Source organism: Pinus tabuliformis, chromosome 2_1 (assembly GCF_031772625.1).
Source record: "Pinus tabuliformis cultivar Carrire ecotype Pingquan chromosome 2_1, CPIR1, whole genome shotgun sequence".
NCBI classification, from domain to species: domain Eukaryota; kingdom Viridiplantae; phylum Streptophyta; class Pinopsida; order Pinales; family Pinaceae; genus Pinus; species Pinus tabuliformis.
The window spans coordinates 910577299-910603607 of NC_142299.1; the positions used below are offsets into that span (position 1 = coordinate 910577299).

Genomic DNA, 26309 nt, shown 5'->3' on the forward strand with positions numbered 1-26309 from the left:
TTCCTCTCCTTTGCACGTGTCAAGATAGACCCGCAATTTCAGGTCTATCTTAACTAGGCATACATGATCTCCAGGAAAAAAGTATAAAAGCATGCCTAGGCTAGGCACTTAAGTTTGCAAAATATATTGTGATCAAAGGTCTAAAAATTATGGAAGATAGGGTTTGAAATGCACAAAGGATTAGGCTCCAAAAATATTTGAAGGAAAGTATCTCTAAATACCATTGCAAAGATAAACTAGGGTGCTCATCTCTTGCTAAAAGTAGATCTGAATCCAAAAATAACAAAGAGTTCAGAATCCTTTGAACACCTAAAACCATCTCCACCACTGGAAAAGCAGTCCTTAGCTATCTATAGTTTTTAGAATTGAAACCCTTATTTTGACCTAATTTTATATTTTTTCAAAATAACCTAAAAATTTATGGTTTTTCCTCTGCATCATTATCTTAACCCTGCTCATGTATAGTGATTGCTAAAAATAGAAACGCTACAAAATCATGTCATCTTTATCATCACCAAAATTCAAGTACATGCACTCCATAAATGGTATCCATAAATGTGATTAGTTTCCAAAAATATGAACTTTATAGAAATAACAATTCTACCAAAATAGAAAATCTTGAAACTTGGAAAGTACCCTTTTGGATTACTATCAAATAGGTGTTCAATACTATAGTTACCTATTGAAAACATGATCTGTCTAAAAATATAATGTTTTCTCAATTGGCCCATCTCATCAATCTGAAAGTATGCTTTTGAAGCATTCTCGTTCCCATGCATATACCGAGTTTTGCATGTCACTTGCATGGGAAACCTGCTAAGTTCAAGAAAATGCCAAAACTTTGGATTAGTATTAGTGTGGAATTGATCCTTGAAAGAAAACTGCTATGAAGATCTTATGGAACAATCATCTTCAATTTTTAATATTTAGAATAAAGAATGGCAACCATGTGCTAAGTCTGGCTAAAGGACTCACAAACCCTTGATGAATAACAAACCCATGAACTGTCAATGTCAAATCAATCCCTGATGCATCCACGAGCCATCAATACTGAATAAAGTAGTTAAGTATCCGTGAACCATCGATGCTAGATGAATCACTGATGTATCCACAAACAGTCGATGTCGAATCAATCAAGTTGAGCTTTTGATAAGTTCATTTTGGGTGATAACAAGTTTGTCTTGTGAATGAAATTGACTTAAAACATTTTTGACTCGCGAGTTTCACAAGACAGACTTCCTCTATCTCTAAAAATTACTGATAAATATAAAGCAGCACTCATTTTGCTTGTTTTTCTGATCCAATTTCACAATAAACAGCCAATGGAATTGTCCTCTATCTAGGATCTATGGTGTTCTGTACTATGTAGTATCATCTATGTACTTTGAAATGCGTTATTATTGAAGTTCACATCATATGGAAATTGTTAAACTTTCATATTAATGAAAAATGCTATTTTCACTGAAACTTAGCATAGTGTGATATTATTTTAATTTCTTGAGGCAACCCTTCAGTTTTTCACATGTTAAAGCCAACTTTGACTCTTCAGCATTGCTGAGTCTTTCTCCAAGTTGGATTTGGTAACTTTGGTTTAGAGATAGTGTTTCTTTGTATCGAAAATGTTTCACAACAGAATATTATACAATAAGATAAAAGACAGTGAGTACAAGGCTTGAAAATATACATAGACTAGGTTGGTATGCATAGGTCACGAAGGATTTTTTAAGGACCGGTTAAGATGAAGCAGTTTCTTAAAGATTGACCAAAGTAGATGACATGGTTAGATAACCTTTCACTAGGTATGATGATGCTAGAATTCAGATAAAGGAGTTTCATATGGATGAGTATGAGTAGGTTCGCTCAGGATGGAAAGATAGATGAGAGTATGGTTTGTGTGATGCATTTTCAACGAGTCATAGTCAACAAATTCTGAAATGGATCATTTTCAATTTTTTTAATGTGTGAAATGCAAGATTCAAAAAATTGCATATTATGAAAGTAACAATATTTTTGTAACACTTAAATTTATTGGGATTTGTTCCTTCTTGTTGTGCTATTTCTAAGGAGCAAAATGTTGTTATTGCCAAAGAGAAATATGGCAAGGAAGGACTGCTGAATGCCATTGAATATATTGACCTTTAAAAGGTCTAAAATTGAGAATGAGTTTGAATTGCAACTAAACACTCTTAAATGTAAAAAAGAGAGATACAAGATTTAGTTGCAGATGTAAAATCTGCGATTTTTTTTAACTCGAAGCTTGAGATTTTTTTTTCAATTTTTAACCCTCGTTATACTTATAGTTTACATCCTTCTTAGGCCTAAATATTCCACCAAACGGAATTAAAAAGATGTATTTCATGCATATAGGTTACATCCACATTAGGTGTAAATCATGCACAACATAGAATCTTTCAAAAAATATTTCTTCTGCTTCTTGACTTTTATTTGCAATAAAATGGCACAAGATTCTGTTGTTTACTGATTACAAATGAATGGTTTCTCTTTATGTGCATGATGTGTATTTATTTGTTACTCTGCTTAGTTGCAAGCCATCTGAAGTGTCTCTTTTAGGGTGGTTGAGATGCAGGAGATTCTTGATCAACAACTAGCAGAGGAAGCCGCTGAAGCTGAGGGAGCAGGGGCTATGGCTTCAATAACAAACCCTCGAAGAGTCACAAAGTGGGATTCATTCATTTGCCCGATGTTGTTATTGTGTCATAATACATTGAATTGTGAAAGTTGAAAAAAAGTTCTTGCTTTTCTCAATTATTCAGTATACTGTCCTTGCTTGTAGTGCATTCTAAATGGAATTTACTGATTAGGAACTAGTTTTCAACATTCTTCTAATTTTTATGTTGTTTCCACAATTTAGTTGTAGCTGTTATGTGGTTTCCTTCCATATCTACCTCAACCTCTTCTTCATGAAACTCAACTTGTCCTTCATCTAGAGTTTCTAAGGTCATGAGCATGAAGTCTCTTGTTGTTTCTTTGGTTCTTTCTTAATCAGAGGACTATCTTCATCTTTTGAAGAATTGTTGTCTTCTTGGGTATAGAAACTCTTCTTCTTTCCTTCTTTACTTTCTTATATTTGTTCTTCTCTTTATGATCATATTCATCCCTTTCTTCCTTATGTGGACATTTAGATGCATAATGACCTACTTTTTCACAATTAAAGCATTTGAAGGGTAACTTACCTTTGTAATTTCCAGATCCTCTCTTTAATCTCCTGACCAAATTTGCCTCTTATTCATTAGATCCATAGCTCAAGTCTTCCTGATCTTCTTTTCTCTTCTTGTTAGCTTTGAAGGCTGCCTCCTTTGAGGTAGATTTGTTTTTTGAGGTTCTCATTTCATAGGTTGTCAGTGTTCCATGCAATTGATCCAATGTTAATGTGTTGAGAGCTTGCATCTCCTCAATGGCTGATACTTTGGAATTGAATCTAGTAGGAAGATATCTCAACACCTTTTGAATTACAAAGGAATCATTCACAGGTTCATCAAGTCCTCTTATGGTGTTAACTATTTCATCCACTTGAAGAGAGAATTTAGCTATGTCCTTGTCCTCATTCACCTTTAATGATTCAAGTTGTATTATATAGACTTGGAGTTTGGCTTTTTTAACTTTACTATCACCTTCGTAGTAACTTTACTTTGTGCAGTGCATGGCTTTAACCAACTCAGGTTCAAGCAAACCATATAAGATTGCATTCTTTGCTGTAGCATTGTAAGTGAACCCAAGCTTGTCATCTCAATCAACTAATACATCTGGCTTTTTATAAACATTCTGCATTGTATCTCGGACATCTGCACTAAGAGACATGATGTAGGTTCTCATTCTTACCTTTGGCATAATTTGTTCCAATGAACATGGGGCCTTGTTGGTGAAATTTCCATATTGGTTAGCCATTTCTCAAATCTACCTTCTAGTTGTTAGATTGCTGCTGAAGGAATCTGCTCTGATACCAATTGCTAGAAGCCAAGAAAATACTGAGAGGGGGGTGACTCAGTATTTTAATACGTTTAACAATGATTTAGCCAAGTTAACATACTCATCAATGCTATAATAGATAATAGTGCAGCAATCACATAAAGCTTTAACCCAAGAAGTTTACGTGGAAACCCATACAGGAGAAAACCACAAATTTCTTTGCAAGCACTGGCTTGCTGGAAGCACCAACTCCCACAGTTTGTGGACACCAACCCCTTTGATCTGCAAGCACCTACTTGCTGAGCCTATCAGATCCCTCTTTTATCAATTTTCAAATTCATATCTAAGGCCCTCTAATTAAAATATTGCTGAATCAATTGTTTAAATCTTAGATTTACTCATCTTTTATCTACAACCACCTTTCTTTCTTTGATTTTGTGATCCAATCAAGGTCCCTCACACAATCACACCTTATCCTTCTCAGATCTACTCACAATTAGATTCTCTTCTTCATAATCGACTATCTACAATTTATATTTGCAATCTTAAATCTCGGACCAGCTTTAGATCTTAACTGGTTTGCACACAAAAAACACTCTGTAGAGCATGCATTTTATTGTTGTCACTTAGATATCTACAACTTAGCATTCAATTTCATTTGATTCCTAGCAACTCAACTCCCTCTTAACATTCCTGACCAACGCTTTGTTTTGGTTGGAATATTCACCAATACTGGGAGGGGTGAATCAATATTGGGCACTTTTTAACAATCTTAGTCACATCATGTAAACATTAAAAGTTAACAATACCATTCAACATTCCACGTCATCTCACATAGTACGCAATAATTGTTTTTGTGGAAACTCAAATGGGAGAAAACCATAGAACACTTTTTAATATATGTCTTAAAGATTACATCAACAAGAAGCACCCACTTCCATGATCCTCTAACACCAATTGGAAGGAGGCACTAACCCCCTAATTTATTAGCTCCAACTAAAAGGATGCACCAACACCCTACAAGCATCAACTTGCTTCCCTGGCACCACCCTGCCACAATGAAGTGTTCTCAGGCTCCAACCTGAAGGAGATTTCAATTTCCGCCTTGTACCACCTTGCCACCCTTAAGAAAGAAAGATAAAATGATTATGATAAATCACACTGGTCACCCTGCTCAGTCACTACACTTGATTATTGCAGTTCATAACCACTGCTCTGATCTTTATGCAAAGGAAGACTCTCCTTCCCAAGGGTATCAATGGGTATGTCATCATAAGTAGTGCCTGAGGGGAAAGGAAGATCAATTTCATCCTCATCCTCCTTGTCGGTGTTGTAAATAGGAGCACAATCAAATTGAGGACCAACAATTTCCCATTTCTCCTTTTCAATGTGGAAATAATCTTCAATGTCATATTCCAAGGGGTTAATGGGATCATCTCTCTCAAGGTTTTCAAAAGAGGTTTCATCAGGAGTAATATCCTTGAGAAAGGTAAGGTTGGTCTCAATTTCTCTTTCCATAAATTCACCCTTCCCAGCATGTGTCCTCAAAATCATCATTTTCATTATGTGGACCCAAGGAGGACTCATCTTCTTGCTCATTACCTAGATTCTTAATGTCTTGATGAAGCTCGATGAAGGCTTCCTCTTGGATGCTTAATGCAGGGTGTACTTGAAAATGTCTAAGAAAGCCATCAACGAACTTGATGCTTCTAGGTTCGTGATTTTACAACCATGAGTTATGACCATAGAGAGAACTAAAGAATAACAACATAAGGACATCCTAGTGGACCACTTTCTCCTTTGAAATGTGTGCATTAAATCTTTGCACATGGTCAATTGCGGAGCTTGGGTCACCATCGAACACAGGTAACCCACGTACCATCCTTCCTGTGACATGATTGGGATGTCCCGGGATGCTAGCAATGTCCAAAGCAGGAAATTTATGAAAGAATGACAACCAATTTGCGGTATATATGAAACATATGTAGGAGTCGCCAGGGTGAAAATAAAGATGCCTAGAAAATGCTTGCTTCACCCTACAAGCATCGACCTTAAAGTTCAATGAAGAACTAGGGCTTCGTTCATCCAATGGAGTCGCCAATAATGATATGTTGATATGTCATATGAAGAACAAAACACACGTCTCGTGTCCTCGGCAATGGCGCTAGAAATGTTACCACTCAAACCAGCAGGGGACCTAAAGGGGTTCCTAAGAGGGAAACTTCTAGGTTAAGGGCAACTGTGGAGGCTTAGCCCACTGTCACCATAAGCTAAGTCTCATTGCTCTTTACGGACTTTCACCAATGGGAGGAGTACCGATAGTGTAGGGATTCACTTGCAAAGTATATGTCAATGGATAGGTGAGAAGTGACCCTGAAAACCCTTTCCCAAGGATGGAGTGAAGAATGGAGCTTGCTTGCTCTTTAAGCAAGGGACTTGGTCCACCAGGGATAAGGAGTGAGGTTTGGAGGGTTGAGGGAGAAAGGATAGGCTTATGAACAAGTTTCTCAATATTTATAATCCTTGGGAAACTTGGATTCCCAAATGGTCCTTGACAAATAGTCTTTATTGAGAAGTGGGACCACACGGGGCCAAGTGGACCCAACCGAGGTTCGGGGGATAAAGTGTAGCAACCAATGATGTTCCTATCCTGGACAAGGTGAAGGGAAAGGACAAAGCAAGAATACTTTCTTCAAAAGGTTGAATTGATCCTATTGAGGTCTAGTCTTGTGGATGCTTAGGCACAATTCGATCTTAGAGCTAGGGCTTGAGATTCCTGGAGATTCCACCATTAGAATTGACTCAAATTTGGAGGAGAGGGAGGGGACCCGCCAACGCAGTAGCCTATAGGAGATGACATTTTTTTCTTAGGTCAATTCCCGGGAAATAGATGCCCTAGGTGACCTAATGGGGCTAGACTTGCTGAAAAAGGGGAAAATGGTTAAAATAGGGTTGAAATGATCACCCTTTTTGAGGGATCAGTGCCTAGTTCACTTGGGGATATGGAGTCAAGGATAATGATGAGTAAGAACTTGGTTTCTTGATCAAGGAGGCCCAGAAAGTCAACTTCGTCCAATGTTGAGAGAAAAAAAAGAAAAGTGACCTTCAAGCACTTCAAAGCAAATGATGCAGGCTTCTCGAGATAAATAGATCTCTAGGACATTTTGTTATGAATATAATTCATAACAATTAAATAAATAAAATAAATATAAATATTAAATAATTAAATATTAATTAGGTTAAATAGTCATTAAATTAAGTGAAAAGGGAAAGGACACCTGCTTGGGTATATAAATGTGGGTCCTCATTGTAAACATTCATCATCTTATACACATTATATATATTATTTAAATACTTCGTGTATTTTAACATATTAAGCCTACAAGCTATCAATTTTCTTGCTTCAGCCATAGTTTTTATGCTACAGTGGTATCAGAGCCATGGCACACGATATAATCATGCGGGCCTTTGAACGTAGTTCGCTACACAATATGTCATTACCTTCACGTTTTGAATCCATAGAGAATTTTAATAAAATTCAAGAAGTATTTCAGCATTTAGAAAAGTCATGTGCCGAAGCTGCAACATGTTTTAAGGAGAGTTATGCAAAATCGATAATAAGGAAGATGATAACAATGGTGAAGAAACGAAACAAGAGAATGATGCAAAAGAGGCAACCAATAGAAGACAAGTAATCAGTCTAAGTGTCTCTGAAAGATCTCATGAACAAAAAAATCTAGAGGACGAGGATGGAGAAATTGAACAAGTTAGAAAACTAAGTGATCAAGGTGATGGTCACCATGTAAGTCATTCAACAATAGATATGCGTGATGTTTTTTCCGGTTATTTTGGAGAAGAAGAACAAAAATATGAGGAAGGGAAAAAGGAGAAACCAGTAGGCCCTCCCTTAGAGATGGAGTTTCCATTACACCCACTGCTAGGTCATCCACAACCAATGGATATTCCAAATGAGTTCACGGCTTTCAATATTTCGCACTTGTTGCCACCAGATGAATTCTGTTACGGACACCCCCATGATGAATCTTTTGTGGAAGCGATCAGGCGTAAAATTATTTTTTCGAATTACCTTGATCGGCGAAATTCCTTCTGTTACAGTCTAAACGTAGGGTATAATTCCGATAGGGCTTTCTGGGCGGTACTTCAACAACTTCGGTTGAAGCCTCTGAATTGGATTACTAAGGAAATAGTCGGGGATATACTGATAGCATTGTGTGTAGGGATCAAGCTAATGTCGACTCTGTTTTCTTATCTACACTACCAAGCCGTCGAAATCAACCAAGCTAAGTCGTCGACATCGACCAGGCCAGACCACGTTTTTATCCACGCTATCCTCTTTCCAACACTCATTCCCTTCTCACCCATTGCGTGCATCCACCCTCTGCGTCTGCGATAGTTGGGTAAGACCAAATGGCTGCCAAATATTTATAAAGATTATCATGTCCGCACATTTCCCTCTATCAAAATGGGTGCTATCAGTATTAGTTTTATGGTGACAGGGGTTGACATAATACTTGTTGTTCATTCCTATATCCATGTGGTGCTATTCAAACGCCAGAGAGATGAAATTTCACCTGTTTGCTGGAAAAACAATAGTAACCCCATAACCTTCCATGTGCCGGGGCATGTCAAATCCGTGTGTTATAATTACCATGACAATTCCTTTTTAATAGCGTATGCGGTGTATCAGAACCCAATACATGGATGGAACAAAGTGGATATAATAAGCCTGGAAATTGCACCTATACAAGCAGGAGGAAATCCAATGGTGAAGCGCTTTTTCCCAGGAAACTGCTGCATATTAAAATGGGGTTTTGATGTACCAATTTGTAGGGCCATGATTTACGATCTGGTGGATCATCAGTACAAGTTTTTTGAATTAAAAGAATACACGGTGTTGTTTACAATACCAGATGTAGTAGGTCCTCCCACACTTGTTGGTTCAGGTGGCACCCGTATTCATTCATCTCTCAAATGTGTATCTCCAGGAAATATGGAGATGGTGATGTATGAAGAAATGCCTTCAACTGAAAGAAATGGAAGGCGGGGAATCGAATTGAGAATTTTTTCCAAACTTAACGAAATATTGCAAAAAGTAGTATTTGTCCCTTGGCATAGTCAAAAGATCATAGAATTTATCGTGCTGTGTGGCAGCAATACACTACTACTGCAACAACATTCATCGCAGATTGAAGTGGTAAAGATCTGCGATGAAAACCCTGATTCAATAAACATCACACATACAAATATTCGTGCACAGTATGAGCCTTACTATTTGCATAAAAGGGCACTGTTTATCTGCTACACGGAATTGAGAAGAATTTATGTCTGTAATCTAGATGGTGACATTTTGGTGACGCTGGAAGACCACACAGTGTATATAGAGAGCCCAGATGTGAGGTGCCGCAGCTTTTTGGGGCATTCATATATTTCTAATTCACAGGATGTTCTCATTTCTCTTTGTCGCCGCTGCTCGTTACATGCACCAACGGGAGAGCGATGGATATACAGTGTGAATGTTAGCAGCCTCGTTACAGGGGAATGCTTGGCGAAGATCAGTTCAGAAGATCCAAATTCTTCTAAAATCAGAAAGGAGGTATTGACAGATGCAGTGACTGCATTTGGATACGATGAAAAGACTCACTAGTTTTTTACTGGAATTGGAAGAGGACTTTGTGGCATTCGGTCTAACAGATTCCACAATGATGCAGGGAACATGAGCAGCTAAGTAAAGAACGAACCAGAAGTGTTGACATCCCAATAGTCGACAGTCACATCTTTGGTTCGCTTCACTTATTTGTTAATAGTCAAAATTGTCAAACAGTCGTCGTAGCCGGTTATCATTGCGAACGGAGTTGTCAACAGGCGTGACCCCAATAAGTAACGACGGTTGCAGTGATATAGTAAAAAAAATAAAAATAAAAAAATTATATAATTATAATTACATTATATATATAACTTATAATTATATAGTATATATATATAATTTATAACTAAAAAGAAAATTAGAGTTAAGAAATATATATATATATATATATATATATATATATATATATAATTTATAACTAAAAAGAAAATTAGAGTTAAGAAATATATATATATATATATATATTATTAAAGAAAAAAAATAGACATAACCCTCGGTTCAAGAGTAGAGATAACCCTGGACTCAAAATAGAGTTATTAGCGAATTATAGACGCTGAGCCACCAGTGACGGCGAGTTTTCCATATGCCGAGACGACAACCGCAAAGACAATTGCCAGCAATATAGCTTTGAGGACAAAGCTTCTCAAGGAAGGGGCTATGTTATGAATATAATTCATAACAATTAAATAAATAAAATAAATATAAATATTAAATAATTAAATATTAATTAGGTTAAATAGTCATTAAATTAAGTGAAAAGGCATGTCTAAAAGACATGCCCATTCACGAAAGGACACCTGCTTGGGTATATAAATGCGGGTCCTCATTGTAAACATTCATCATCTTATACATTTTATATATATTAATAAAATATTATTTAAATGCTTCATGTATTTTAACATATTAAGCCTACAAGCTATCAGTTTTCTTACTTCAGCCATAGTTTTTATGCTACACATTTCATTCATATAACATTGGCCCATACATTAAATTAGCTAAAACATGCTCAATTCCACATTTCAATAATGCAACAACTAGCCCTAATTTTAGCAGTATGCAACAACAAGAATAATAACCTCAAAATTTACGTACAACGTTATAGAGCATATCCAACCAGCATTTCGTTTGCTCAATAAAGCTCCAAGACAAGAGAAATAGCCCAAATCAATACATCAAAATTCATCCATCTCCAAAAATATCCACCAAAGAAAAAGTGCGAAAATTCTCTATGATTAGAGAGATCCCAATTCAAGTGATGATACAAGTGAATGTATCTAACATCAATATATAGCCTCCTAAGGAGTTCTAATTAGCCTATGGGCCCCTAATGATAAAATAATATGCAAATAATAACCCCTAATGGTGACAAGCACACCATCCTAGCTCATAATGTAAAAACAAGCTTCACAAGGGGCCAAATAATGATGTATGCATGTCATAGGGCACCCTAAGGCTCAATAACATCCCGAAGTGCCATATTGATGAATAAATTGCTCAGAATATGATGGACAAGGGGGTGGCCCCTTTTTCTCCAAGTATTAGACCTGTGGTGCTCTTAGTGGGTTTGAGGGCACATCACTGACCCCATGGGTCTCCATATGAATCAAAGATGTCTTTAGATCCTGTGTAATGGTTTAGGTGGTGGAATGAATGCTGCCATGACATCGTATAAGTGCTGGGACACCTGCCAAGAGTGTGGGGCTCCTGTGGGGGTCTGCTGGGCATAGTGGACTGTTGAAGTTTCTAAGTCTGCCAATTAGAAACCCTCCATGCAGTTTATCTGATTTATTCCTACCTACTTGTTCTGTTACTTAACAAGTTATTTACAATGTAAATACTGAAAATAAACACTAGTGCATGCTCAACATATTACAGATCAGCAACTGAAGGAAACAGAAACAATCACACCAAATGACACCATTATTTTTGGACCAATGTCCCCGGAAAAACCCAATGTGGGAAAACCGGTGTAACTATTTGAGGGTTTTCTTATTAAGCAATATTAGAGTACAATCTGGGTGCCAAAACTGGCCTACCCAACAGAGAATTTCCTTGGCAGTAATACCTCTCAGTTTGAGACAAATTTCTCGGTTGAAACCCCGGATAATCCTTCCGGCAGCTCCTCAGCTCCAATCTGCCCCAGAAACCCCAGCGTCTGCCTTTCTGGACTGCGTCAACCCCTCTCTGCCCAGCGCTGGCCCTGCGTCACCCTGAATGGGTCTGCGTCAACCTTAGGAGGCCCTGCGTCAGCCTTTTGGCCCTCTGCATCAGCAACGATGGCCTCTCTGAGGCTCTGCGCAGCTCCCGGTTGCCTCTGCGTGGCCCTGCGTGAGCTCTGGCTGCTATTGCGTCACTCTCTCTGGCTACTTGCTGCTCTTCTGACACTATCTCTGCCTCTCTGTCTCTCTGTACTCAATGCCCCTTAGTTGCAACTCCGATCACTGATTCTATCTCTCTTAGCAAACCCCGCTCTAGAGAATAGAATGACTTATCACTCTGGTGTCTTCTCCAAGTGACCCTCAAGCCTCCTTTTATACTTTTCTCGTTGACATATCAACGGCTGAGATTAAGTCCCTAATTAACGGCTAAGATTAGATCTGGCTTGATCTATGTCTTTTGGACCATTCTAACACAATTTCATATTAGTCCACATTAATATTTTAATTTCCCTAAGTTTAGACTTAGGGACTCCATTAAAAATATTAATTATTTTAATATCTCCTGAACTGTTTAGAATCTTCCCAAACCCTTTCTGGGTATTGGAGATCTCATGTGCCCCAACCTCTCCACCAAATTTCGTGGTTAGATCACATCCGATGCTACCCCAAATCAACATGTACCAATCATGTCTCGATCATCCCAAAAGTGGATCGCTAGTAGTCTCTGAACATCCATGAAGATCTGTGGAGTGTTGTCTGTTGGTGTGGAGGCCCATGGCTCTCTATGCACACCCTAAATATGCCGATGTGGACCTCTGGGGGTCAGGTTTCCATATAGTGAAGCCAAACCCAAATGGAAACCACTTGCAATCCTGCATAAGATCCAATGCGTCCCTTAGTCTTTTAGTACAATAAGTCATTAGAATAATTAGGTAAAGGAGCTTACAAACCATGGATAACAAAGTGGGTATTTCATAATGGCATGCCCTTCCGTAGTGGGCTTTGGCATATGCTAGTGTCTCCAAACTCCAAAGGGGGTTAGCCTAGTACCTTATTGGGTTCAGCCCTTAGAGGGGATAGTATGTCCAAGGTACACCCTTCTAATGGGGGTGGCAAGTGACAAATAGGTCAGACAGAATAGCGAATGAGAGGGGCAGCCTTGTGCCACATAATGGGGCATATGGGTAGCTAGATAAGGGAAGCCCAACACCTGGTTATATAATGTACAGGCGGGAGAAGTAGTGGTACATGGGGTGCCCTGACCTTGATTTTTCCACCCTTCTTTATATGCCTTTTGCCTTTTATGAATTTCTTTAATTAACTGCTCGGGGCTCAAAGGACAAGAGCATGATATGTAAGATATAGCAGTGATTACCCCCTTTTAGGTAGGGCGGTTCATTGCCCTCTAGGGGTTAGGACAATTAAGGTTTCCTGAATGATAAAGGAGGTTCATCTAGGGCCTATGGAACCAAGGTGATGGCAATGGATTGGGGTAGAGCTCATGCATTGGCTTTTGCCCACGTGTTGATTATTTTGTCCCGGCCATCTTTTGCATTTTGTGGTACAATTTCCTGTTAAATGTGGCCAATTATGCTTTTCACCTTTTATTTTAATTGCTTCAACCTCCGGGGCATCATTCTAGGCCTGACCTGAGGTAGGGGCTGTTGAAGAATCTAAGGCAAGATGACATTAATGATTCTTCTAGCTATGATAATTGCTTGTGATGTCTTTTTACTTATTAGGATTATCTTCTTCTTCTTCTTCTTATTATAGTGTGTTCTTCTATCATCAAACAACTACCAAAAACAAAAGATCAACTTGATACAAGTACACAAGACGTAGGCTTCAAGCCAGGGCAAAACCTCTCCTTTTGAGAGGAAAACCCTTCAATCTCTTCTTATAGATTCTTTATTGACGAATACCAAGACCTTTGACCAACACTGAAGCCCTTCCAAGGCCAAGATCAACTTTTCAAGAATGTGCTTGCTTCACTGCTTTCCAAACCCAACAGAATCTCTTTCGGCAACACTACTTTGACCTCCAGCCACAACTTTTTTGCGCTAACTGCAGATCTGCAACTTTGCCCCCTGGCAACGGCTGCTACTTTGCACATGTGGACTAGAACTGTTTCTTCTTTGCCTTCAACTGCCTCGTTTGACCTAATTTTTCTTCTGGATCTTGAAGGGGACTTTGTTGACCCTTCCTTTAGCTCTTTTTCACTAGATCGAACCTCACAATGAAATCCTAGCCCGACAGCAGAAACCTTAGCAAAAAGCTGCAGAATTTCAGCCCTCTTCTTCGAACGTGTGGAGAGAAAGAGAGAGAGAGGAACCCAAAACACTTATTCTCCTTCTGCGTTCTTCACTGCCCTTTTCTGCTTCTTCCTTTGCATAAGAGAGAGCGATGAATGAATGTTTCCAAATGAGGTCGAACTATCTCCTATACATAGGTCTTCCAGTGGTACGAATTCCAGCTTCTAGGCCAACTTGACAAGTTGGCAGTCTGACTTGGTCTTGGAAGGCTCAGTAAAATACAAAAATAATCCTTTTTACAATTTACAAGATGTCTGATGGGGTCTTCATATTATGACAATGTCCCTATTTGACTTCTTGACCTAAGACAATCCTAGAAGCACTTTCAATTAGTGCCTGACCTATAAAACAAATTTCTTGGGCAAGAAACCCAAGCTCAATAATAATAATAATCATTTTTCTTTCTTTTACAAAGTACAAGAATCAAAAGTTGTCATGTCCCTTTCCAAACACATTAGTAACAGGGTGCTGCTACACAATTTTGCACATTTTTGACTAAGGAAGAGAGCCCCACACTTTCGACTTAGGGACATAGGGGCCAAATCGACTTTATTTAGCTGCTAGTGGAATGTGGGGCCACCCACATAGGAGTTCGAATTAGCCATTCGATATGTTTGGAGGGAAAATCGAATTGGTGGATGGAGGGGCCCACATGAGGCTAAGGGGGACCAAGGAGTTATAAAGAGAGATCAACTCTCATTTTGTTTTCATCTTGATCATTTTACAAACAAACTCATCTTTGTATGCTCTGCTGCTTAGCGAGTCTACCGGCTGTTAACCACAGATCTTCCAAGCGGGAGATTCAACCTCTACTTCGGGGGACTATTTGTGCCCGTGCTAGGGAGGCTGTTGCACAAAGATTTAGGAGGTTCCAACATTGTTATACACTTCATCCAACCACACAAAGAAGGAGACTGCGTGTTTCTTGGGCAGCCAGAAATACGCAGAAGAAGCTTGAGGCAGCAAGGAGGTCCATAATTTGCAGGGAGTTCTGGGAGCTGGAAAGGCTGTTGTTTGAAGACATCTTCATTGTGTTTTACATCCAACTTGACAGGAGTGACAACAATATAATTTTCTTGGTAGAGGGATTGCGCAGAGGCCACTGGCAGCAAATTCGTGGTGCTTGAGAGAGCAGTCATCCGGGCCAAGAATCATCGGGGAGCAAGGAGTCAGTTAGCACAGGTGAACCCAACATTCTAGGTGTATTTTCAGAGGGATTTGCAGGCTATTCCCTGCAAGTCGAATTTGGCAGCAACAGCGGGGGAGGAGCTCCAAAGAGGCCAAAATTCCAAATTCAAAACCAAAGAATTTCCCTTCTGGGTTTTTTTGGGTTTTGTCCAAGGAGTCTGAGTTTGAAAGGATATAAATTTCTGTGCAGGTTTTGGGCACATTCTAGCAGGTCTAAGTTTAGCAGGGCAATAGTTTCACTGGGACAATGCTATGCAGAGTGGTGCAACAATTGGGCAGCCTTCAGCTCAGCTATTCCATCACCTGGGTTTTGTCAAGCTTGTCCTTGAGACAAGCCCAGGTGCACCACTCCATTTTATATTGTACCTATGCTCTCAGATTTTATAATATATGGCTCAACAGTTCCAGATTTACAGTGTTTCATGGATGTATAATGCATGTTTTTAATTTAATGATGTTGCACTGTTTATTTGTTTAAAATATCCCTTATATTCCTACATAGGAACATTACAGTGGTATCAGAGCCCACATCTTGGCTGTTCGAGGGCCAGAACTGAAGGTTGAAGGTAAAATGCTTTCAAGTCAGAAATTTGAAGATTACAATGAATATTTCGCAAACATGTTAAAACAATTGGAAATGTGGGTATCATTGAAGATGGCAAAGAAAAAGGAAAACAATTACAAATCTGAAGACTTGGAAGTAGTTGAAACAACACTAGTAGAGGAACCAGATACAGTGGATTCTTTGAGAAATACATCTGAAGGGAGCCAAAGGGTAAGTGATAATTCAGATGGTGGTAGGAAAAAGGTATCAATTTATGTTGCAAGTGCAGAGGTTTCCAAACTGGGCTTAGGAGAAACGTATGGACCTTTTTCAAATGAAGTCCTAGTTGGCAAGGCCGTGAGAAGTTTGCCTCACAAAAAGGGTTAGCTTGGCCACTAAGTATGGCGATGTCATGATAGGAGGTGCTTTCCATGTCAAAGGTTCAGCAAAATATGGACACAAAACTTGTGGAGATGGCCAGAAGCGTCTTGATGGTATCATTCCTATTTGCAGGGGACAACACTCCACTCAAGAAGTGTTCAATATAAGTAAATTTCGACATAAAAATATGGTTCAGTTCACTGGATCCTGCATAAGGCCACCAGAAGTTTGTAATGATGACGAGATGCAATCATTATGCTCCTATTCAGTACCTGCCAATTCTATGGAATATTCCTTCTCATATCCATTTCTGAAAGGAGTGAGGCCAGTGCTAGACAAAAGGTCATTGGCAACCTTTGCTGCAAAGTCTGTCACGGAATCACTAGGGAAAAGAGCAACTGTATCAGATATGCTTATTGACTCAATGCATACCTACCTGAGAATATCCCTACCTGGGCAAATGAACCTAAGGTGCCAGAATTGCATGTTTGATGAAGGGAAGACCAAGGCAAATTCTCTGGTACTTGGAAGAGGAATTGGAGGACCTTGTGCTGCGAGCCTCAAGGCTAGATATGTGCAAGATGTTTGGGTTTCAGAAAGTCATGACTTATCTGGAGGAGTAGTACATTCACGTGCAATCAATGGCTATAAATTCGACTCAGGGCCATCTCTGTTTTCTGGCTTCCCATCTACTGGACCTCACGCCAATCTTCTTTCTCAGGTTTTGGATACTTTGGGCGAGTCTTTTCCATGTGTTTCTTATGACTCCTTGGATTTGAAAGATCCATTTATACATAGCTGTTTGGATCTACTTTGTTTTCTGCCTTCCGGATTAAAAACCGATGTTACACTAGCAGAAGAAATTGTATATATGTTTGCAGAATGGTATAAAACAGGTGGTCGAGCTGTTGGTGTCAAGCTGACAAGTAGGATTTCCATAAATGCAAAGGAGGCTGACATCAGTAAGGCATCACTATCTATGGCTGAATTACCAGATACCCATTGGGAAAAAGTGCAAAAGTCGCCCCAATGTGACTCTTTCAAGCATCTCCATCTTGGTTTTGACGCAATGGATATCGGATATCCGAAAGAACCTAGAACTATATCACATTAGTATAAACCACTGGAAGCCAAGGGTGGATGCTCAGCCAAACGTTGTGCTCATTTCAATAGCGAATATGGTAAGTCCAAATTTAGCACCTATGGGAAAGCATGTACTTCATACATACACCTCTAGAACAGAGCCATATGATGTGTGGTATGGATTGGATTGTAGAAGTGCAGAATACAAGAAGCTCAAGGCTAAGCGCTTTGAGGTCATGAGGAGAGCTGTTGAAAGTGTACTCAGAGCTGGTTTTTCTCAAGAAGAATGTGAGGTGAAGTTGGTGGGTACACCATTGACACACCAACAGTTCCTTCAGTGGAATGGAGGTACATATAGGCCTACAATTCGCACAGGAGAAGTAATTCCTGGCATGGGAGTTTCTGACTTGGGGAATAATGAGACTGCAATCGAAGATAAAAGCAATGACGGTATAGAAGAACATCCCAACTCCAACATTCAACCATGTGATGATGAGAGTAATGAAACTCTGAGACCTGATAGTAATCCTGCGCTCCATGCAGGTGATGGCAAGGCTCAGTCAGAAGGTTGGACATGTGCAGCCGAATTTCAGCCTCTAAAATGGCCAAAGATCATTTTTTTAAAGATTAAACAGTGTTACGGGGCTGCTTCAGAATGCAATGGGGCTGATACTGTTTATCAAAAAAATTGAGAATTAAACAAGTGACAATGCAAACACTACGGTCCACTACGACTCTATTTGAAGGCCTGTCATTGGTGGTCCCTAGAGGAGATCGTTTGTTGATGATAGGTCTAAGTGGAAATGGAGAAACATCCCTATTAAAAACTATTTCTGATATATGGTGCTTGGGTGAAGGCGCCATTAGAATCCATACAAAACATAGCAATGAAGAGCCTGATAAATCTATCAAGAATGTTACAGCTAGGCTACTATCAAATACATTTCTGCATGATTACTTGAAAGAAGAAAGCATTACCAAGTCTAGTTTCTTGGAAGAAGTTGTCAAGCATACTCAGTTACTTAGGCCATGTTGTGATCTTGAGCCTATGGCGGTAGGCCATTATAATGCAGATCTTGTAGGGCGGCAAATCCAAGTTGCAAATGAAGAAACCTTGCCATTGAATCAGTCTCCAATTCCTCAATCAGGCCATACCTTTGTGGCACGCATTTATGATGAGAATGTTCCTAAAAGCTTCCTACCAGCAGCTAGATCTCTAAATCAATACTGCCCCTCACCCTTATTGACCAAGGTTAGAATTGAGACAGGAATTAAAGAAAGGGATATAGTCAGTGTACCTTATGATCCAATGATAACTAAACTATCAGCCTGGGAAGGAAACCGAGCAGCAACATGGGTTAAATTGGAGGACCGCCTGTCAAAGTTTCAGATTGCTGGTGTACCAGCTAATGTTAAATCCCTCCAAGGCCTTGCTGGTCAATGTACCTTTTTAAATGGCCAAGTTGAAACAAATTTCATTGGGCACCTCACGAGCAATCTATTTCCTAACTACAATGAAAAGTTAGCAAATTGTGAGTTTAAGGATGCTAGATTTGGTGCAGCTTTGAATGCTGTGTGTATTCGTGAGTGTGAACAACTAGAAGACAAAGGTCTCTCCAAAGGGAGATTGGCTTCACTATGTTATGCTGCTCCAACTTTCCAAATTAACCATAAACGGGAAAATGGAAGAATTAACAAGGACTCCATACCAGTTGGAATTGTTGTCACACATGGGAAGGACATGTACTGTCTTGAGATTGAAGATAGCAGTTACTCTAGAATGATAACTAGAGGCATTACAACTGTTGGGGAAAACAACTCTAATTTACATGTTGATGGGGTTACCATGAGTGTATCCTTGGCAGTCTATTCTCAGGTTTTTGTTGAACATATACATACTTGGTATGGCGACTACCACCACCAATTCAAGCAGAATACAATGAAATATCACGATGAAGAGGATGATGGTTATCTAATATGTTTGTTGTATGATGAGAACCTAAGTTGCACTGAAACAGATACGGGAACGGATACGGATACGGGGTTTGAAACGGATACGACAAATTTTCAAAATATGAGGATACGATACGGCAAGGAAACGGCATGCATATATATATATATATATATATTTCATATTACCATTCATCTTTTAGAATCTAGAATCTAGAATCTATATCTAAAAATGCATAGTCATCGTCATGAATTCAACATAAACAAATCATCATCATCAATTCAGCATAAAAATTGTCATCATCATTAGTGATTATTATAACATTCAACATATTATCATCATCATTAATAATGTAATCAGAAATGCAACAGCCTTTGTGCTTTCGGGTCCAACTCCTTCAAAGAACGTGTCATGCATGGCAGATGATATCTATCTTCCTTGCATGACAATTAAAAGGCCCATGGGATCATTGGGATATTCCATCAAGACCTATCTGAACATTTCAATCTTCTCAATGTCAGCTTGGTCTTGTGACTATATGCAGGCACAAGATTGGCTAGAGAAGATTTGTTACATTGGAGGGATTTATGAAATCAAAAGCAAAATCAATGACAATTAACAAAACCTTAACCAAAATGAAAATTAATCGCTCAAATAAATCTCTTTACGAAGACATTCATCAAACCCCTTTATTTGCATTTTTGAACATCTATCTTTTTCTTAGTAAGAATTTTTGATAAATATATGGAGTGTTGTTGTTTCTAAAGATTTAGAAAAGATTTTATGAGACTCTGTTTATAGTGAGTTTATTTGCAAATCTGATTTCTTCATTTTTATTATTTATTTATGGCTATGCAAATTTTCAAGCTTTTTAACATTTTAAGGGTGGATTCTGATCACAATTTTCATGGATCCATTTTACCGGAAACGGATCCAAAAAAATTTAAATCCCTTGGAAACGTATCCAATTCCAAATCTAAAGTTTCCGATTTTTTGAAACGGCACAAAAACGTTTTTACAGTGTTTCGGACAAGAATCGTATCCGTTTATGTATCGGAAACGGGGATCCGCGTTTCTGGGAAATTCTTCAGGAGTTTCCGGTAACTTAGATGAGAACACTTGGAAATCAGAGATCAATGAGTTTGACGCAAAAACCAAGCCCCCCGAGCCAATTACTATTGTCTATCTTCTGACAAGGGTACATTACAGCAGTGGGGTCACTGACATTCCACCAATACAAGAGAAGGCAATTGGAATCTCAGGTGAGCTTGTAACATTTGAGGGTATAGATATAAAAACACAAAATTGCATTGCTAGATTGGGGGCTGCCTTGAAGATCCAGTGAGCAATGCATATGGGATGGCCAGTTTTCATATATGGCCTTGGGATTCAGGAACCTTTGTGAAAGAGGGTCTCCACTATGGTGAATTTTTCTGTAGCATAGCAGGGAGCTACAACTGGGCAGAATTTAATGGGACTAGGGCAATACACTACTTATGTTTGAAAACATTTTGCAGGCACATTTGGGACCCTGGTGAAGTTTGTAGTGATAGTGGGGGTCCACAGTCGGAGAGGGTGTTTGTTTAGGCATTGCTTGAGGACAAGCGATGTTTGGTGCATTGGAAGAACTTGCCAGATGAGGATGCCACCTGGGAGGGTGAGCATATTTTGGAGCACCCAACTTTGAGGTTGCTTGAGGGCAAGCAACATTTGGGAGGGGAGGACTGTCATGTCCCTTCTCAAACACATTAGTAACAGGGTGTTGCTACACAATTTTGCACATTTTTGACTAAGGAAGAGGGCCCCACACTTTTGACTTAGGGACTTAGGGGCCAAATCGACTTTATTTAGATGCTAGTAGAATGTGGGGGCCACCCACATAGGAGTTCGAATTAGCCATTCGATATGCTTGGAGGGAAAATCGAATGGGTGGATGGAGGGGCCCACATGAGGCTAAGGGGGACCAAGGAGTTATAAAGAGAGATCAACTCTCATTTTGTTTTCATCTTGATCATTTTACAAGCTTGGCGAGTCTACCGGCTGTTTAGCTACGTATCTTCCAAGCGGGAGATTCAACCTCTACTTCTGGGGAATATCCGTGCCCGCCCTAGATAGGCTGTTCCGCAGAGATTTCAGAGGTTCCAACATTGTTATACACTTCATCTAGCCACGCAGAGAAGGAGACTTTGTGTTTCCTGGGCAGCCAAAAATACATAGAAGAAGATTGAGTCAGTAAGGAGGTCCATAACTTGCAGGAAGTTCCGGGAGCTAGAAAGGTTGTTGGTTGAAGACATTTTCACTATGTTTTATAGCCATCTCGACAGGAGTGACAACAGTACGATTTTCTGGGTAGAGGGATTGCGCAAAGGCCACTGGTAGCAAATTCGTGGTGCTTGAGAGAGCAGTCATCTGGGGTAAGAATCATCTGGGGAGCAAGGAGTCAGTTAGCACAGGTGAACCCAACATTCTAGGTGTATTTTCAGAGGGATTTGCAGGCTATTCTCTGCGAATCGAATTTGGTAGCAACAGCTGGGGGGAGCTCCAAAGAGGTCAGAATTCCAAATTCAAAACCAGATAATTTCCCTTCTGGGTTTTTTGGGTTTTGTCCAAGGAGTCCGAAGTTGAAAGGATATAAATTTCTGGGTAGTTTTTGGGCATATTCCAGCAAGTCGAAGTTTAGTAGGGTAGCCGTTTCATTGGGACAACGTAGTGCAGAGTGGTGCAACAATTGGGCAGCCTTCAACTCAGCTTTTCCATCACCTGGGTTTTGTCAAGCTTGTCCTTGAGACAAGCCCAGGTGCACCACTCCATTTTATATTGTACCTATGCTCTCAGATTTTATAATATATGGCTCAACAGATCCGGATTTACAATGTTTCATGGATGTATAATGCATGTTTTTAATTTTATGATGTTGCACTGTTTAGTTGTTTAAAATATCACTTATATTCCTACATAAGAACATTACAAATGTACATTTCATATTTATGAAGACCGAACCTAGTTACACTTTCTTCAACAGGGGCAAGGGGAGAGGGAGGCTAGCCCTATGTGGACCCAGAATGAGAATGTGGACCCAGGTGGGAGAAAAGATGAATGGGGGTATAGTGAGTGGAAAGGGAGTAATATGTGTGGGTAAAGGAGCGGGACCACACACCCAAAGTCGGGGTTTCCCAAGTAGTACCACCCTAGAACCAAATGGTCAATAAAGGAGATCCCACAAGACTAAGATCCAAGGGTAACAACCAAAAGAGATCAAGGGGACAAGAGCACAAACTAAGCCCACTCTTTCTGCCAAATCCCCCCATCAATCCATACCCATGATAAGTAAACCCAATACTCAATTACCAAATGACAAGACATACCTTTAGATTTGGGAGGCTCACCTTCAAACATACGATCAATACAGGTGGGTGAGGGACCACATGGTTGGCTCAGGTGGCAGAGAAATGTCACAACGAGCTAGCGGGAAGCATCAAGGGTCTACTGGTTGCCGGCTGAGGCTCACCATGGAGAATTTTTTTACCTAGGGATGTCACCCACAAAGTGGTGGGTAACAGGGACCACACACTCTTATAGCCAGTGAGCTTCATGACAACGTGGGTTTCGGTAATTTAGAGGCATATTCTCTTGGCACCTAGAAGCGATTTTGCAGTGGTTTGAAGGGTTGGCTGAGTGGATTACATACAGGCCGAAATTGTTCTTCTTGGGCTAGCGTAGAAGTGGTTTGGCTGGACTTGCACAGTCATTAGAGGAGCACGTTGTTTGTGGGGGGTTTGAACCGGAGTTGGGCTAAAGATTTACAAGGGGGCATAAGGATAATTGTTGGAGGTATTCTCAACTAGTTTTGGAGGGCTTTGGCAGCTATTTTTTAGGCAGTACAAATTACCCAGCTGTAGAGGGTGCTCACACAAATTGGGGGTGATTTTGGAAGGTTGGAATTAGGCCCAACCCTTTCTGGGTTTGTTGAGGAGAGACCAAGAGTAATTTGGCTGAATTTTCTGAGCACTCTAGATGGCTCAAACAAGTGTCACTTTCCAATCAACAACTGCGGGTAATTTGTTCCATTTTGTGGGTTTTCTGGTGTGAAGGATTGGGACCAATTCTTTTCTGGGTCCCGTGGGAAAAATTAAGAGGGAGTTACAACAACAATTTCAGGCCAATACGGGCATTCTAGCAAGGGATTCAAACCATTTTTAGATAGCAGCAATGGCAGAAATTTTGGGTAGTGCAGAGGCAGTTTGGGGGTCGAAGTTTCTACTTGTTGGGGCATCTTTCTCACCTTGGGTTTGCTTCAACTTGCTCATGCAAGCCCAGGTGCACTTTTTCCTTGTTAATTTAGTCCCATTTATTCCAGATTTTTAATAAAATGGCTCAACTGTTGTTCTAAAACTTGTATTGGGTTTTTTGGTGCCTTGCGTGTAAAGATTTTTGGTCGTTTTCTAGTTCATGCTTCAGTTATTCGTTGCGTAATTCCATTAGGAACATTTCATGCCACGTGTTATGATCTCATTGCGCCACATCACTGGTTTGCCACCTGTCTCTGCCAAGTCATCTCACCATGTCATTTGGGATACTAGTTGGTGTTGGGCACTGGTAATTTGGGATCTACCCACTTTCTTAAGTCTTGCATTGTTGCTCTCTTGGAGATCCAGATGCCCGTATGACCCCGGAGGCCGGTTAAAACCGACTGATCTAGCATCTGCTTGTTCAATACTCCAGCTGTAGAGGGTGCTCACACAAATTGGGGGTGATTTTGGAAGGTTGGAATTAGGCCCAACCCTTTCTGGGTTTTTCTGGGTTTGTTGAGGAGAGGCCAAGAGTAATTTGGCTGAATTTTCTGAGCACTCTAGATGGCTCAAACAAGTGTCACTTTCCAATCAACAACTGCGGGTAATTTGTTCCATTTTGTGGGTTTTCTGGTGTGAAGGATTGGGACCAATTCTTTTCTGGGTCCCGTGGGAAAAATTAAGAGGGAGTTACAACAACAATTTCAGGCCAATACGGGCATTCTAGCAAGGGATTCAAACCATTTTTAGATAGCAGCAATGGCAGAAATTTTGGGTAGTGCAGAGGCAGTTTGGGGGTCGAAGTTTCTACTCGTTGGGGCATCTTTCTCACCTTGGGTTTGCTTCAACTTGCTCATGCAAGCCCAGGTGCACTTTTTCCTTGTTAATTTAGTCCCATTTATTCCAGATTTTTAATAAAATGGCTCAACTGTTGTTCTAAAACTTGTATTGGGTTTTTTGGTGCCTTGCGTGTAAAGATTTTTGGTCATTTTCTAGTTCATGCTTCAGTTATTCGTTGCGTAATTCCATTAGGAACATTTCATGCCACGTGTTATGATCTCATTGCGCCACATCACTGGTTTGCCACCTGTCTCTGCCAAGTCATCTCACCATGTCATTTGGGATACCAGTTGGTGTTGGGCACTGGTAATTTGGGATCTACCCACTTTCTTAAGTCTTGCATTGTTGCTCTCTTGGAGGTCCAGATGCCCGTATGACCCCGGAGGCCGGTTAAAACCGACTGATCTAGCATCTGCTTGTTCAATACTCAAGCGCTCATCCGCCTTACTCCAACCCCGGATGGATGGATGTTTGCTGGCCATTCGGAACCATGAACCTTTGGAACCATGCTGAACTTCAAACCCTGATTTCTCCTTAACCCTAAGGAGTTAGGCTAAGTACTAGTAACCATATACCATTGGAAAGCACTTTGGGAGGGCTATCCAACCAAGCAATTTTTTTATGTCCTTTTAAGCAAGACACTTGCAGACAAAATGCCTTCAAAGATAGGCTACTCAACAAACAACCTAGTCATCATAAGCCTGGCATAAATAATCAAGACATCAATAACAGTTTAAGCATCATGCTGAAACTCAAGAAGCTCCCCTTGAACTTGACATCACTTGTTATCAATGACTAGACTTGACATCAATGGCAACTACTGTATCAATGATAACTACTGCCAACAACTGCCAACATACTCAACAACATGTGGTTGATGTTGAAAGGAATTTAAATAATTTGTATGATTGAACATAACTTAAGTTTAGCTACTAGCATTGAATATTAAAGGGGGACAATTTAGTCTTTTTCACATTCATTTTAGGTTATCTGAACTTCTTTGTTATCATTTTAAGGAAAATGTTGCTTTCCTTGTTTAACTATTCTAAAAATGTTAGCCAGTCTTAACTTTCTAAAGTTATTTAGAATGCACTAGACTCACATTCTGAACCTCTGTCTCTAGCAAATTGCACAAGAAAGGATACTCTTAAGAGTTAGCATACAATCAAATAATTTCATTCTTTTCTTTTTGAATTCCTTAATAAGTATTGATGTCTATGAATTTGCAACTTTTATCACACTATTCTTGTTGTTCCTTGTTATCCATAGTTATCAATATCTTTGAAAATTCCTGTCATGTTGGGCCAATATACATTGTGTTAAAATCATGTACTAGCAATTAGCTCTGAAGTGTTAATATCGTGTGTTGAAACATAGCATCAAGCTTCAAGTTACAGAAATACTCCTTGTTTGTAGAAATATGTTCATTTTTTGGTTTCTAATTTTGTACTAGGCTTTGCTTATGTAGAAAGCCATTGATTCCACCAGCTTCTTCAGGAGGTTTAGTCCATGAACAGATGAATGGCCAGGGAAAGTGCTACAAAGACAAATGTTATGAGGAGATCCGGAAATCTGTCGAAGCCCGCTTTGACAATTTGCTCTCTAAGGTGTTTGCATAACCTTATAGTTTTTAATAGTAAACTTTGGAAGATGGAACTCAAACCGAGAAAAGTTCATTATCATTGATATCATCCTAGGCAATCAGTTCCCCTAATAACTATAATGTCATGATCATGCAGCTTGTTTTTGAGGATTTAAAGGCTGCACTAGAAGAGGCACGCGTGGTATGCATTTTATTTTGAAGAGCATTCTCTTTCATGTTACATTAGGAATACATTAGTAGAAGATTGTTATTTTCCTTCAATTTATTTCTTTGAATGATAGAAAGGGTTGTGCAATATATTCTAATGGTTGCACATATGGGAACTTACTATGAAAGGCAAATACTACTGGACATAATACTGGGCAGA

The 26309-nt window shown here is 39.6% G+C and overlaps 1 protein-coding gene and 1 pseudogene across 1 annotated transcript in view; both read left to right on the top strand.

The window, feature by feature from the left end:
- LOC149203602 (exocyst complex component SEC6-like) overlaps window positions 1–26309 on the top strand; it is a 456452-nt gene that overhangs the window by 155240 nt on the left and 274903 nt on the right. The window contains exons 10-12 of the mRNA XM_089403504.1: window positions 2572–2679; window positions 25808–25946; window positions 26079–26123. Of these exons, the coding sequence (XP_089259630.1) occupies window positions 2572–2679; window positions 25808–25946; window positions 26079–26123 (292 nt within the window). The remainder of the gene's footprint in view (window positions 1–2571; window positions 2680–25807; window positions 25947–26078; window positions 26124–26309) is intronic.
- Window positions 16208–17951, top strand: LOC149203604 (prolycopene isomerase, chloroplastic-like; annotated as a pseudogene).